The following is a 13,457-nucleotide window of genomic DNA, read 5'->3' as shown; positions in this document are numbered from 1 at the left end:
CTCTCAGTGAAACTCCACTTAAAGCTGCCTTTCTTCTGCAAACTTTTATTGTCCCATAGCTCCGCTCCCAGGACTTTCCTCTTGTTCAGCCTTGTAATCCACGGTCTGCCCATGACTCGCTGCCTCCTTCGATCAACACCACTCCTCCCGTTGTCACAGGCTGGTGCTGCCCAGCTGCCTGGTGCCTGGCATGGCCTCCTACAAGTCTCCTGCTTTGATTAATGTGGCATTTTTCTCTGTGCAAATGTGCAGCACCCAGGGTATTGGTGCAAAACCTGTAGGTAGTCCTTAGGGAAGCATTCTCTGGGCCTGATTGTTGGAAGAGGGTGGGAAATGAAATTCTGAAATAAGGGAAAGCAGAGAGAGGAGAGAGAGAAAAGAGACAGCAGAGAGAAGACTGTGTTGGCCCTTGTAGCAACCCTGAAGTCAGTGGAGCAAGGGCTGAAAAGGGCTGTGTAGGAAACAAACAGTGAAAGATGGGAGGCGTGGCGATAATCTGTTGAACAAGTTGCTGTTTTACCCTGCTGTACAGCAGATCTGTGCAGACTGGCTGTATTTTTCTGAGTACAAATCAGGGTTGAACTTTACAGTCTATTAAAGGTTGTTTAGGGCTGCGTTACCCCTGGAAAGAGCAGCAGCACCCTCCCCGCTTGCCAGAGCCAGCCCAGGGGCGTTACCAGGTATGAAAGGCCATGGGCAGAAGGGAAGGCAAGACTGCTGCTTTGGCCGCAACATAGTCTTATGCAAGCTAAAGATAACTGTAAAACTTTTTTTTTTTTTTTAATTAAAAAAAGGAATAAGAGGAGGGGGGAAGAAAAAGTGTTGGACTATTCCTCTGAGGGGGGCTGAGGTGCTGCCACCCTCGGCTGTTAGCAGAGGAGGGTTCTTCGAACACCATCGCTGCCTGTTGCTTGGCCTGCGTGGGCAGTTGCTGCTGGGAACTGTGTGTCTGTGGTTTTGATCCCCATATCTTTTTCTTGAACTTCCTTTTTCCTTCCAGGCTGATAAGAAGGATTCGCAAGGGAACAATACAGTGTCAGGATTTGAAATTCTTCTTCAAAAGCAACTTAAAGGGAAACAAATGCAGAAAGAAATGGCAGAATTCATTCGAGAAAGGTAATGAGCACTTTGCTATCAAATTAACTATTTATGGCAATTTTTTTTTTTTCTGATTTAGATATTCCTTCGGTACATTAACGACATAGCATAAACTGCATGAATGATACGCTACCAATTCTTAAAGAACGTTTAATATTTTTTAATGTCCATCCACACTCTCTCGTCTCTCCTGCTGTGCTTGTCTCAGTTGTATTGCACACAGACTGTCCGTTTAGATAGAGGGAACCAAGGAGGTTTTAAGCTGCAGATTCAAGGAAAAAACGCGGGGCATGGAAAAATCAGAGTAGAGATGGTATTTAGAAAGGAAATATTTTGTCTGAAAAATAGAGAAGCAATTTGTTGACATGGAGCATAGGCACAGTTTCCTCAGGGAAGGTGTAAAAAGACATCACTTGGGACTTAAGCTGGTTATGGAGGTAAGTTACACATACAGATATTTAGAGTGAACCACAAGTCATAAAGGCAGATGTCGCTAACAGAAAATGCCAGAATGATATTAGTGGTCTGTTGCTCTGCTGACATGGGAAGTGCACTGAGCACCAAACAAGCAGTTGAGATATGCTCAGTTCAACCCTGTACAGGAGGTGATGTGACATCATTACTCATAAGTAGTGTCACTGTTCTTTAAAATTGCTTGTCATGTGTCCAAGCCAGTGTAAATCATCCTGAGGATGACTCTCAAAACTTGAGAACAGCCCATAGGGAACAAGAAGTGTTTACTTCCAGGAGGAAGGCAGAGCATGCTGATGGATATTCTCTCCTGGAGGCAATTGTACCAGTTGAAGGAGCTTCTGTCCTCTATGTTGGTGCTTGCTGCTGAGTTGATGTTGCCTTCCTGCTCCGCTGCTGTGGACACAGCGTGGCTATGCTGATGTAAATCATTAGTGGTGGAAGCAATGAACGGAACAACAAACAAGAACCTGTGTTGGCTTTTGGGGGGCAGTTGGATTGGGCAGAACTTGCAGATAGTTGCTTTCATTTATGGTTTGTTTTCTTTCTCCCTCGTCTTTTTTTTAGTATTAGGGATAGGGCAGCAGTGGAGAAATGCAAAGTATAGCACAGGCAATCAAGACAGTCTGATACAGGAGGTTCAGAGTGCCTAGCATCCATGTGTGGTTCCTAATGCCTTTGACATAAGACAGTCTGAAAGACAGTGGTCTCTATGATCCATGAAAAAGTGTGACCAGAGGATGCAGGTAGATGAAAGGACCATCTGGCATAGGAAGAATACAATTGAGAAATAATCTTGCTAAGCTAGAAGATAAGGAGAAGGCACACAGAATTGTGATAGCCGTGGCCAGGGAAAAGAGGAAGAAAGCTGCTCCAAAGAAAGGAATATATAATGAAATTTGATGGAAACAAAAGAAAGCAGCATTCAAGAGGAGTGAAAGTTGGCGTGAAATGAGAGAGAGCAAGGAGGGAGCAGCTCTGACACTGGGAAGAGGTATGTTCATGTCCTCAGTAGAGGAAGAAGTAGGCACGCTATAGAGGAAAAGACAGAAAAGATTCACTGTGTGCTGGAAACAAAGGTTTGGAATTGAGTGTGAAGAGGATCTAGATGGGAGATATAAAAAGATGAATATATTTTTCTTCTGTTTGGAACAAATGATTCAGGATTGCTCTGTGTCGAAAAGGAGGAGGACGATGTTGAGCTGGAGAGGTTACTCACGGAAGTAACAGCTCAGGCCATCAAGGGAATCTTTACATTCCCAGCTAAGAGGGAGGAAGTACTGATAAGATTTTCTTGATGACCATCAGGTGTCTCAGGGAATACAAGACCACGTTTAACTAGGGATTTTCATGTCCAGAAAATTTCTCTCCATCTGTACAACCAGCCTTCTGGAGGTGAGGTTCAGGCAGTTAATAAAAATAGCTTTAAATAGGAAGCTGGGATGAGACACAATAATCACAGAATCACTAAGGTTGGAAAAGACACGTAAGATCATCAAGTCCAACCATCAACCCTACACCACCATGCCCACTAAACCATGTCCCGCAATGCCTTGTCCACACATTCCTTGAACGTCTCCAGTGATGGTGACTCCACCACTTCCCTGGGCAGCTTATTCCAGTGTGTCACCACTTTTTCAGTAAAGAAATTTTTCCTTATACCCAGCCTGAACCTCCCCTGGCGCAACTTGAGGCCATTTCCTCTTGTCCTGTCGGCTAGTCACTTGGGAGAAGAGACCAACACCCACCTCACCACAACCCCCTTTCAGGTAATTGTAGAGAGCGATAAGGTCTCCCCTCAGCCTCCTCTTCTCCATACTGAACAACCCCAGTTCCCTCAGTCGCTCCTCATCAGACTTGTGCTCCAGACCCCTCACCAGCTTCGTCGCCCTTCTCTGGACACGCTCCAGCACCTCAATGTCCTTCTTGTAGTGAGGGGCCCAAAACTGAACACAGTTTTCGAGGTGTGGCCTCACCAGAGCCGACTACAGGGGCACGATCCCTTCCCTACTCCTGCTGGCCACACCATTTCTGATACAGGCCAGGATGCCGTTGGCCTTCTTGGCCACTTGGGCACACTGCTGGCTCATATTCAGCTGGCTGTCAATCAACACCCCCAGGTCCTTTTCTGCGGGGGAGCTTTCCAGCCACTCGTCCCCAAGCCTGTAGTGTTGTCTGGGGTTGTTGTGACCCAAGTGCAGGACCCGGCACTTGGCCTTGTTGAACCTCATACAATTGGTCTTGGCCCATCGATCCAGCCTGTCCAGATCCCTCTGCAGAGCCTTCCAACCCTCCAGCAGATCAACACTCCCTCCCAACTTGGTGTCGTCTGCAAACTTGCTGAGGGAGCACTCAATCCCCTCATCCAGATCATCAATAAATATATTAAACAAGACCAGTCCCAAAACTGAGCGCTGGGGGACTCCACTTGTGACCGGCCGCCAACTGTATTTAACTCCATTCACCATGACTCTCTGGGCTCGACTATCCAGCCAGTTTTTTACCCAGCGAAGAGTGCACCTGTCTAAGCCATGAGCCGCCAGCTTCTCCAGGAGAATACTGTGGGAGACAGTGTCAAAGGCTTTACTAAAGTCCAGGTAGACAACATCCACAGCCTTTCTCTCATCCACTAGGCAGGTCACCTGGTCGTAGAAGGAGATCAGGTTGGTCAAGTAGGACCTGCCTTTCATGAACCTGTGCTGGCTGGGCCTGATCCCTTGGGTCAGATTTCTTCATCAAATAACCAACAACTAACTGAAATTTTGTTCATCAAGTAGATGCTTTTAGAGGAGCTACTTGTAAATAGCAATCTTAGACTGAGCAATTACATGTTCATTCAGTTCTTGTTGACAAAGGTAGGATTATAATACAGACTTTGAATTTAATAAGACAGACGTCAAGAAAGAGAGGAAAATAATTAGTAAATTGACTGAACTGAAAGATCAAGGATGTGGGTGTGAAAGAATGAAAGAATTACTTTAAGTCAAAAGTGAAAATATGGTCCGGTATTTGCATTCAAGTAAGCACTTCAAAACAGCCAAGAAATTCTGCAGACTGCCCTGAATAGCATCAGTCTCTACAAGTAAAAGAAGTAGTGTTTTTGTTAGCAAAGGAACACTGTCTTAGGCTTTTGGCCACTCACTTTTTAATTGAGCTGGGCTATGCTTAGAAAATTTAAACTAAATAGCAGATTATTTAGCTACATGAAAAGAAACATAAGGAGGAGAATAGCTGTAGTGAGTCTGCTGAAGGTCTGTCTAGCCCACTGACTTTAATCTGACCATGGCAGTACTGAGCGCGTAAGGAAAAGAGTATGAGTCTCTGTCCTCCCAGCTTCCAATAACGAGAAGTTTGGGGATTTCCAGAGCCAGAGTTTGCCTTAGGTCTGCCATGACAAAGCTGGTGAAGGGTCTGGAGCACAAGCCTTATGAGGAGCAGTTGAGAGAGCTGAGGTTGTTCAGTCTGGAGAAAAGGAGGCTGAGGGGAGACCTTATCACTCTGTAAAACTACCTGAAAGGAGGTTGTGGTGAGGTGGGTGCTGGTCTCTTCTCCCAAGTGACAAGTGACAGGACAAGAGGAAACGGCCACAAGTTGTGTCAGGGGAGGTTTAGGCTGGATATTAGGAAAAATTTTTTCACTGGAAGGGTTGTCAGACATTGGAACAGGCTGCCCAGGGAGGTGGTTGAGTCACCGTCCCTGGAGGTTTTTAGAAGACATGTGGATGAGGCACTTAGGGGCATGGTTTAGTGGTGGACTTGGCAGTGTCAGGTTTATGGTTGGTCTTGATCTTAAAGGTCTTTTCCAACCTAAACGATTCTATGATTCTCTGTTCAGCAGATACTTGTAAATATCTTCCACAGTTTGTCTAATACTTTTGCTCTTTTTATATTTTCGACCACTGCAATAACTTGTAGCAGATTTCTGCGATTTATACACTACAGGAAAAGTAATTATACTTCTGTTGCTTGATAATTTCATTGTTGCCTCCTAATCTGGAGAAATAGTGTAAAAAGACTCATAGTCACTGTCTTCACGCAGTGACAGTTGTGTAGATGTCTGTCAGATATCCTCTATCACCTTTTCTTCATGTTCCCCGTGTTGTCTCAATCTATTTAGTTTCTTCTTGCATAGTAGTCACATCAGATCATCCTTGCCTCCCTTTGTAGCTCTCTAGTTTTTCTTCATCCATTATAACATGGTGTGACTGAAACTATTTGAGTGTGGGCACACAAAGTACTTTATTTAAAAAAAAAGCACAAGAGAGCAGGGAATAAACATCCAAAGAGCAACTAGAACTAGTGAAGTCAAGACAGTATGGGTCAAAATGCACTTATAATCTGTAATGCTTCCGACTATACAGGGAGTGACATTCTGAAAGTTTTCAAACAAGTTAGTGGGAATGAGAAACTTACTTAGGGTTTTTTTGGTGTGAAGCTGGAGTAACTGTGAAACAGCCATGGGGATTTCTGGAGATAGGCTCACAAGGCTCAGGGGTCCCTGTGTGCTGGTGTGTTGGTGTTTCACAGTCACCACAATCCAGAGTTTACAGGGTGTTTATATTGGCCAGGGCCAGGAGGCATATTTTTTTCTGTTTTTGAGGTATATCTTCATCTTTTTTTTTAGTCTCTTTTGAGGTGTTCAAGGTGTTTTGGCCACAGATGATGACAGGACGCCAGGCAGCGGTGGAACAATTTATGTCTTGTAATTGGGGCTCTTAAGCAATAACCAAGTCACCTTTTTATTGTTATTTTTTATTGTTATTCCTCATTGCCAAGGCAGTCTGCACCTTGCACACCTGCCATCCACAAGTAAATCACTCAAAGGCATCCTTAAGCCAAAATCCAGCAGGAATGAAGTTGCATGGTGGAGGATGTAGACTAAAGGTTTGGTTGGGAACTCCTGGTAACTGAGGCAAAAGCAGTGAGCCCTGGCTTTGGGCTGGACACTTAGGTATCCATCTCAGCTACATTTAGACATTTGCACCTTCATTATAGTTGACCTATGCTTCCTTTCCAGTCCATAGAAATTGTCACTTCTGAGGAAAGATTAGTCTCATTCTAAAGTAGGTATTTAAAGTAAGTCAGGTGAAATGTGCCTGGATAAAGCCCTTTTCATAGTGAGGTCCTAACCACAGTGTAGGCTTTGGCGGTGGACAACTCTTCATTGGTCTTGCTACAGCAGGAGTGGGGAGCTGGCTGTTTTTGTTCTCATGCGAGGGGGAAGAAGAGGATCCCCACATGCAGGGTGAGGTCTGTAGTTGCATGGTGCCGTACCAAGCTGGGTATCACCTTGGGCCTCAGCCAGCTGCATCCCACAGAGTGACATCCAGATCATATTTTCAGCAGCCCAGAATATCAGACCCCTCTTAGCTGGCTCAAGGGACCCCTTTGTCTTGAATTTGCCGTGCATAACAGTGCTTGCTCAACTAGCTACTGCAAATGGGTGTGCCAAAAATATCCCACCTTCTGTCTTCTAACTGGAAGAAGATGGATTTCAAACAAGGTTCTTCCCCTGCTTGTATGTAGTTAGCACAGAATCAGGAGCTGCTCCACCTGGATGCCACTCAGCTCTTTTGGAGATGCTCTATTGAGCAAGCTCATTTGAAAACCAGCGAGTAGTTATTTGCCCTAGTTGGGATCATGTATACCTTGCAAATGTTTCTCTAGGAGAAGAACTATGGGGAGCTAGAGATGGGTTTCAGGCATGATGCATGTCACCTCTGAAGCAGTAGCTGCTTCTTCCCTCCCTGCTGTGCAATCAGGATTTACCCCTGTCCCCTCGCTCAACGGCTACACTTGTTCTTCTCCCTGCAGCCATTCCCATAGTGGTTGTGTGCCAACAGCTTCCCTCTTCTGCACCCCCACCGCTGGCAAGCTCAGACCCTGTTCTGGATGTGGTGCTGCTGAGTGAATGGGGAGCAGGACATGGCAGCGGGTGGGATGGGTGAAGGGCAGGGGCTGTACCACCACGCGTTGGTGACAGAAGCCCCACCACATCTTCACCAGCTTTGTCATCTGTAACAGGGAGCAGGACGCATTCAGCGTCCTTAGGAAAGGTGCAGTCCAGCACCTCAAACCTCATTTGTATTTCTCTTGTATTGCTGCATTCCTTCATCTTCGCTTCAAGGATGTGCGACCTCACATTCAGCAGCAGACTGAAACCCATGCTTCTCAAGTGAGCCCAGTTTTGCGGACAGTCCATGTAGCACAGTAGAAACACTTTGTCCTTGTTATTTGCTCTCCAGAACTGTAGCTTTTTCTTCTAATTTTATCTCACATGCTGTCCTGCATATATCGCTGCTCTTGCCATTGCATTTTTAGCATATGGAGGGGAGAGATGGATCCTGAAACTGGTGCTGCCAAGCCCTGGAGACTGGAAGGAAAATTCCTGTGGCAAGATCCGTTAAAATGCAGAGAATTTCTTTAAATTATGTATGTGGGTTTCTGTCTTAAAGCTCCTACTTACTGCTGTCTTTTTATTTTTTCTCTCTCTCTCTCTCTCTCTCTCTCTCTCTGTGAGTGTAGGATAAAGATTGAGGAGGAATATGCTAAGAACCTGTCCAAACTGTCTCAGAATTCCTTGGCTGCTCAGGAAGAAGGGTAAGTGTGTCTCTGTGACTATTGCAGAAGACAAGAATTTTAACATAGAAGGCATTCCTCCCACACAGGTACATGTATTTTTCCTGAGCTCTCCCATTGAGTGGAGGTTTATTTAGCTTGGCATCCTGGGTGTGTTAAGGAAGATAGAATTGCTTTGGAATATTTTTCTTTTGAAGATGTTCATGGTAAATTTTTAGGAATATCTGTATAAAACCTTGCATTTCCAATAATGTGTTTATGCTATCCTTGTTCTAGCCAGCACTAGTTCATTTAGGGATTAGTATATATAAGTACTAAATTACTTTGAATATGCAAGAATATATGGAATATATATACTGCTGATAGTAGATCCATAAGGTCAGGCCAGCACAGAGAGCAGGAGGAAGAAGTCTTTTCTCATCTTGGGTCTGGACCTCCAAGAAGAGCAGCAGGTTGTCCCTTATTTATAGTATGTTCACGCTTTGGAAGTTATTAAGAAGATATTAGGCAATGCACTTCAGATTAGATTGTAATTCTTCAGTAATAATGAAAAGACACCACTCCTGAAGGTTTAGAAGTCAGTAGTTTCAGGAATGCCTGAAAAACTGAAGGGGAAGGAAACTAGGGGAGAGTAGATGAAAAGAGAGGGAATGAGGACTGAAGCATAAAAAATGTTGAAGTAGGGAACTGAAGGGGACACGGACCAGAGTGCAGGGAACTAGGAACACTGCCTGGTGGTGCTCTGCCTGAAGAGGTGGCAAGATGAGGGAATGGAAGGTGCTGTGGAGGCCAAATTGGCTAGGACCAGGAAGAGGCTAGTGAGAGGATCCTGGTTATTGGTGAGGCCCAGGAAAGGGAAAAAATCCATTTAAAAAAGTGAGGGAGGAATGGCAGCCATCAGGAGGATTTGAAGGAGCCAAAAGTGGGGCTTCAGCCTAGCACACTCAAAGTAAACATTCACCAGGGTCTTCCTCTCATTTCTGAGAAGGTGTGAGTCGGGGCACACCATGAACTGCTCTGTGAACGCACCAGTTGCCACTGCTCGTTTTATACTCCACAGAGCATTTTCCAGCTTTGCTGTCCAGCAGTCTATGGAATTGATGCAAAGTATGGGCTGTCCCCCCAGGGTCCTCTGCCCTCCTCTGGTGGTAAGAAGACGAACATACAGTCCCATGTATGTGAGTGGGACACGAGCGTGACGAGGTGGGACCGATTTGTGGTATCGGGATGATTCTGTTCAAGCTTCTGTGAGTACAGTGCTGCTGCACATACACAGAAGGTGGTACAATCCATGGTCATTTAAGTCGTTGTGGTTGGACAAGAGATGCAGAAGATGCTTAGCAGGCTGAAATGCCTTCCTTTCTTAAATAGATCAGATAAAATAGTACCAGTGAGAACTGGACAATGGAAGGGGACCTCAGGGTGGGACTAGGGAAGGAGAAGATTTTGGAGCATTTAAGTAGGTGAAACAATCTCAGGTTGTTTAGCTGTGATGAACACCATACTTGAGGACTCAACTCATTGGAACAACATCAGAGATTACAGATCGTTATTTTGAAATTGCAGATGACAGGCAATTTTTCAGGCTACCAGGAAGGGACAAATACGACTATCTTTGAAAAGAGCGTGGGGGGGAGAGAGAAGGAGCCGGGAAATTGTGTATCAGTCAGCTTTATGTAACCTGTGCAAAGTGGTAGAATAAACCATCAAGCTTTCCAGAAGCACTCAGCGCAAAACTAAGGTGATGAGCAATTATTGTGGATGCATACAGAACAAACAATGTCAAACCAACCTAAATTCCTCCGGTGATGGAATAACAGAAGAAGTCAGCATCACAGCTCTTAATTTAGTAAAGCTTTTTGCAGTGGGAGATTCTTGTAGGCAAGCAAGAGAAATGTGGCCTAAATAAAGCCTAAGGTGCAAAACTAGGTAAGAAATCATACCTGCTACTTACAAAAAGCAAAGTGCAGAAAGTAGCTATGGAGGGAGATCCCATAAGGTTTGTCCTAAGTCCAGATTTTTTTCAATGTTTTTGTTAATGACTTACGATAGAATAAATAATGGGTTTACTGTAATCAGAGATGCGACAAAGCTGGGAGGGGGGGTGGTGTGTACAATTTGAAGAAAAGACTGCAATTCAGAATTATTTTGTTAAACTAGAGAAGTGAACTGAAAAAAATTAAGATACATTTCAACGAGGACAAAGTACAGGATTTTATACTTTCACAGGATGTGAAAGATACAGTTATGTAACAGTTTGTGGGAGAAGGATCTGGCTATAGTGAATCACAAGCTTATTCATCAACAACTTCACGCTGTTGTCTAAAAAAGCAATCATACTGAGATATTTAGAAGAAAGAGTGTCTGATATGAAATAATCTGTTACCAGTTTAGCAACTGGAAGACTTCTGTTGGGAGACGGTGTAGTTTTGCTTGTGACGCATTAAGAGGAATCTAGGCTGTTGGAGAGGGTCTAGAGGAACGTACCTAAACTGCCATCGTCTACAAAATAACTTGTCTGAAGGAAAAAGAAGGTGGAGAAAAGACCTGGTAATTTTCAAATACTGAAAGGCTTCTCTGAGAAGTAGAATAATCTGTTCACCAAAGGTAGGGTGTAAAGTAGAGAGGCAATGGAAAAATTGCATTGGTGAAGATTTATGTTAAGGATTAGAAAAGAAAAGCTTTGTTGTGGTAAGGATAAGATACTGAAGTATCTTGCTTATGGAGACTGGGCATCTCTGTACCTGGATATTGTTATGCACAGTGTTTTCAAAGGTCTGCTACATACAATGCTAATATAATTCTGCCTTGGTCACAGAGATCAGTTATCTTCTTAGATTTCTCCTATCACTTTTCCGTGATTTTGCTGAGCATGATATGGTACAAAGCATTGTACCGTATCTATCTGACACTATCTGACAAATCTTGCTGGGAGGATGTGCAGAAGACAGAGCATTGATCGTTGTCATTCTGTGTTCTTTCAGCACACTAGGAGAGGCTTGGGCTCAGCTAAAGAAGAGTCTAGCTGATGAAGCAGAGGTTCATCTCAAATTTTCTTCTAAGGTAAATAGTTCTTCTTTTGCAAAGATTTTTGGCCTGTAAAGGATGTGGATCTTCCTTCAGTGCTTCTTAGTGGGGAAAATACACATGCATATGGTACAAATTTAGAAGAATTAATTAGTTGCTGAACAAACTTATTGAAACTATCCATTCTTCCTGCCAAAATCATAGTTTATTTAATCCACCTGATGAGTAAAACACATCTAGCCTTAATTTTTCATAAAAAAAGAAGGAAAATTGATTCTAGAGGTTATTCACCTAGGGCTCTAAGTTCCAGCCTGTTCAAGTAAATTTATCTAGAGCTTGTACAGATTACTTCTGTAGAGGAAAAAATAAAAAACAATATTTGGCTTTCCAACAAGAATCTACCGTATCTGTCTGGAAGGAAGAGAACCAGGATTCTGACTTCTCCGTATCATTAGCCTTTCTGAAAAGTGCACTGGGAACTTACTTCATGTTATTTTTGGATCTTCTCTCAAGTGATGCCCAAGGAGATTTCTTGCACAAATTATGGTACTTATCTGTTTTTTTCCATGACATGTGACATACTCTTGCATCCTGTTACATTACGTTAACCTCTGTGGGTGATGAAGTTCAATACAGTGGCAGATATCTCAGCACAACAGCCATGTTCTGGAGGAAAATTATAGCTCTGCACTGTTTGTAAGTGATTATGCAGAGGTTACTCAGGCAACCAGCCGCTGCCTTGGTAACCCACTGCTCTGCTTTGAACTTCTACTTCAGGGCTGTAATTAGTGAAATACTTTTTGCTCCCTGTTGTCCTCTTGTATTGTTTTCCAAGAGGAAGAAATGCATCCTGGAGTGGTGTGTGCATGTAGGCAGGCAATGTGTAGGGGCTCTTTCATTATTTTACTTTTCCTTAAACCCTGCACAGAAACTCCTGTAGCATCCTCTGAACTCTCCTCACTGTTCCCGTACCTGCTTTGGGAGTTCCTAGTTCCGGCTTTCTTTTATTAACAGAGTATGTTTTTAAACATATTGATTATTGCTATTACTTTCAGAGAAGTTATTCTTAGAAGTAGTAATTACATTTCTTGTTGATAGTCGAACGAAACAGTCAGTGCTGGCACAAAGCAGTCAGTACAGTGCAGAGCACACCAAGAGTATTCAAATATAAAGTCCAGCCATGAAGATGTTGAACAACTTCTGTGACAGTCCTTCACAGCACTGTTACATTGGGGGTCACGAACAGATCGGAGAAGGTGACAGCACTCTGGTGGCACTTGGAACATAAAATATGATTACACTATTAATGCCTGTACAGACTGGCATGGAAGCTGTAGATATATGCACATAAGGAATCCTTCCAGAAGGCCATGATGGCACTGAACCTCTTCTCCAGCTATCTGATTATCCCTCATTGAGCCCCAGGAGGTGAGTTCTGCTGGAAGAGAAGATGCACACGTGTTGTACTAGTTGAAGTCATGGTGGGCAGGCCTGGATATGATGGTGTGTACCAGCCATTCTGGAAATGGAGCTGATGGGGCAAAGGAAAAAATAAGTACTTGTGAAATCAGAAGAATTTTTGAAGTGTGGTTTCTGATAACTCAGCTGTGTAGTTTCTCCAGCATCTAATACTATGATTAATCCTATGCCTCTGTCTTTATGCCTATGTCTCTACCATACTGGTACAGAGGTGCAGGATCTCTGTCCTGTACCTGATAACTTCTTTTAGCAAACGTGTTGAGATTTGAAGTCCTTTGTCACATCTCACCCATTCAGTGATGGGTAAGTGTCAGAGTTGTCTGTATACACTGGTGCTTTAAATCTCTTCATCTTAGGAAAGTAGTTTATGGTTTTTTCATCTATTGCATGCATTTGAAAGTCTTTTAGCAAGATCTTTTAGCAAAAAAAAAAAAGGCCAACTATAATGCAACATTTAAAAGCCTGGGTCATTCACATGTGAGTCTGTTTGGATAGCTTATGGTACCTCTTGCAAGATGGATGTTCAAGTAGGATAATGATGCTAGAGGAAAGATGACTGCCTTCACTGAGAAGTCTGCCTCTTTGATTCCCAGAACACAAAACTGGAGAAAGCAGTTGCCTTGTTTGCATTATGAGCCTCCTGGTGATGCATTTCCCATCTTTATGAGGATCTCAGAATTTCCAGTCCCATTATAAACCATGTGAAATAAACAGATATCTTTACTTTCTAATAGGCAAGTAGAACTACCAGTGAAATGCCCTCCTGTTTGGTGTGTCCCTGGCCCTGGGGATTTTTATAAGGGT

General features: G+C 43.6%; 1 protein-coding gene across 2 annotated transcripts in view; it reads left to right on the top strand.

The window, feature by feature from the left end:
• Nucleotides 1-13,457, top strand: part of GAS7 (growth arrest specific 7) — a 98,647-nt gene that overhangs the window by 75,910 nt on the left and 9,280 nt on the right. For both annotated transcript variants that reach the window (XM_059828221.1, XM_059828220.1), the window contains exons 7-9: nt 1,001-1,116; nt 8,094-8,168; nt 11,132-11,210. In XM_059828221.1, the coding sequence (XP_059684204.1) occupies nt 1,001-1,116; nt 8,094-8,168; nt 11,132-11,210 (270 nt within the window). The remainder of the gene's footprint in view (nt 1-1,000; nt 1,117-8,093; nt 8,169-11,131; nt 11,211-13,457) is intronic.

This window comes from Gavia stellata, chromosome 22, assembly GCF_030936135.1.
Source record: "Gavia stellata isolate bGavSte3 chromosome 22, bGavSte3.hap2, whole genome shotgun sequence".
Classification (NCBI taxonomy): Eukaryota; Metazoa; Chordata; class Aves; order Gaviiformes; family Gaviidae; genus Gavia; species Gavia stellata.
Note: the sequence above shows the minus strand (reverse complement) of the source record. Positions and strands in the feature narration are given on the sequence as shown.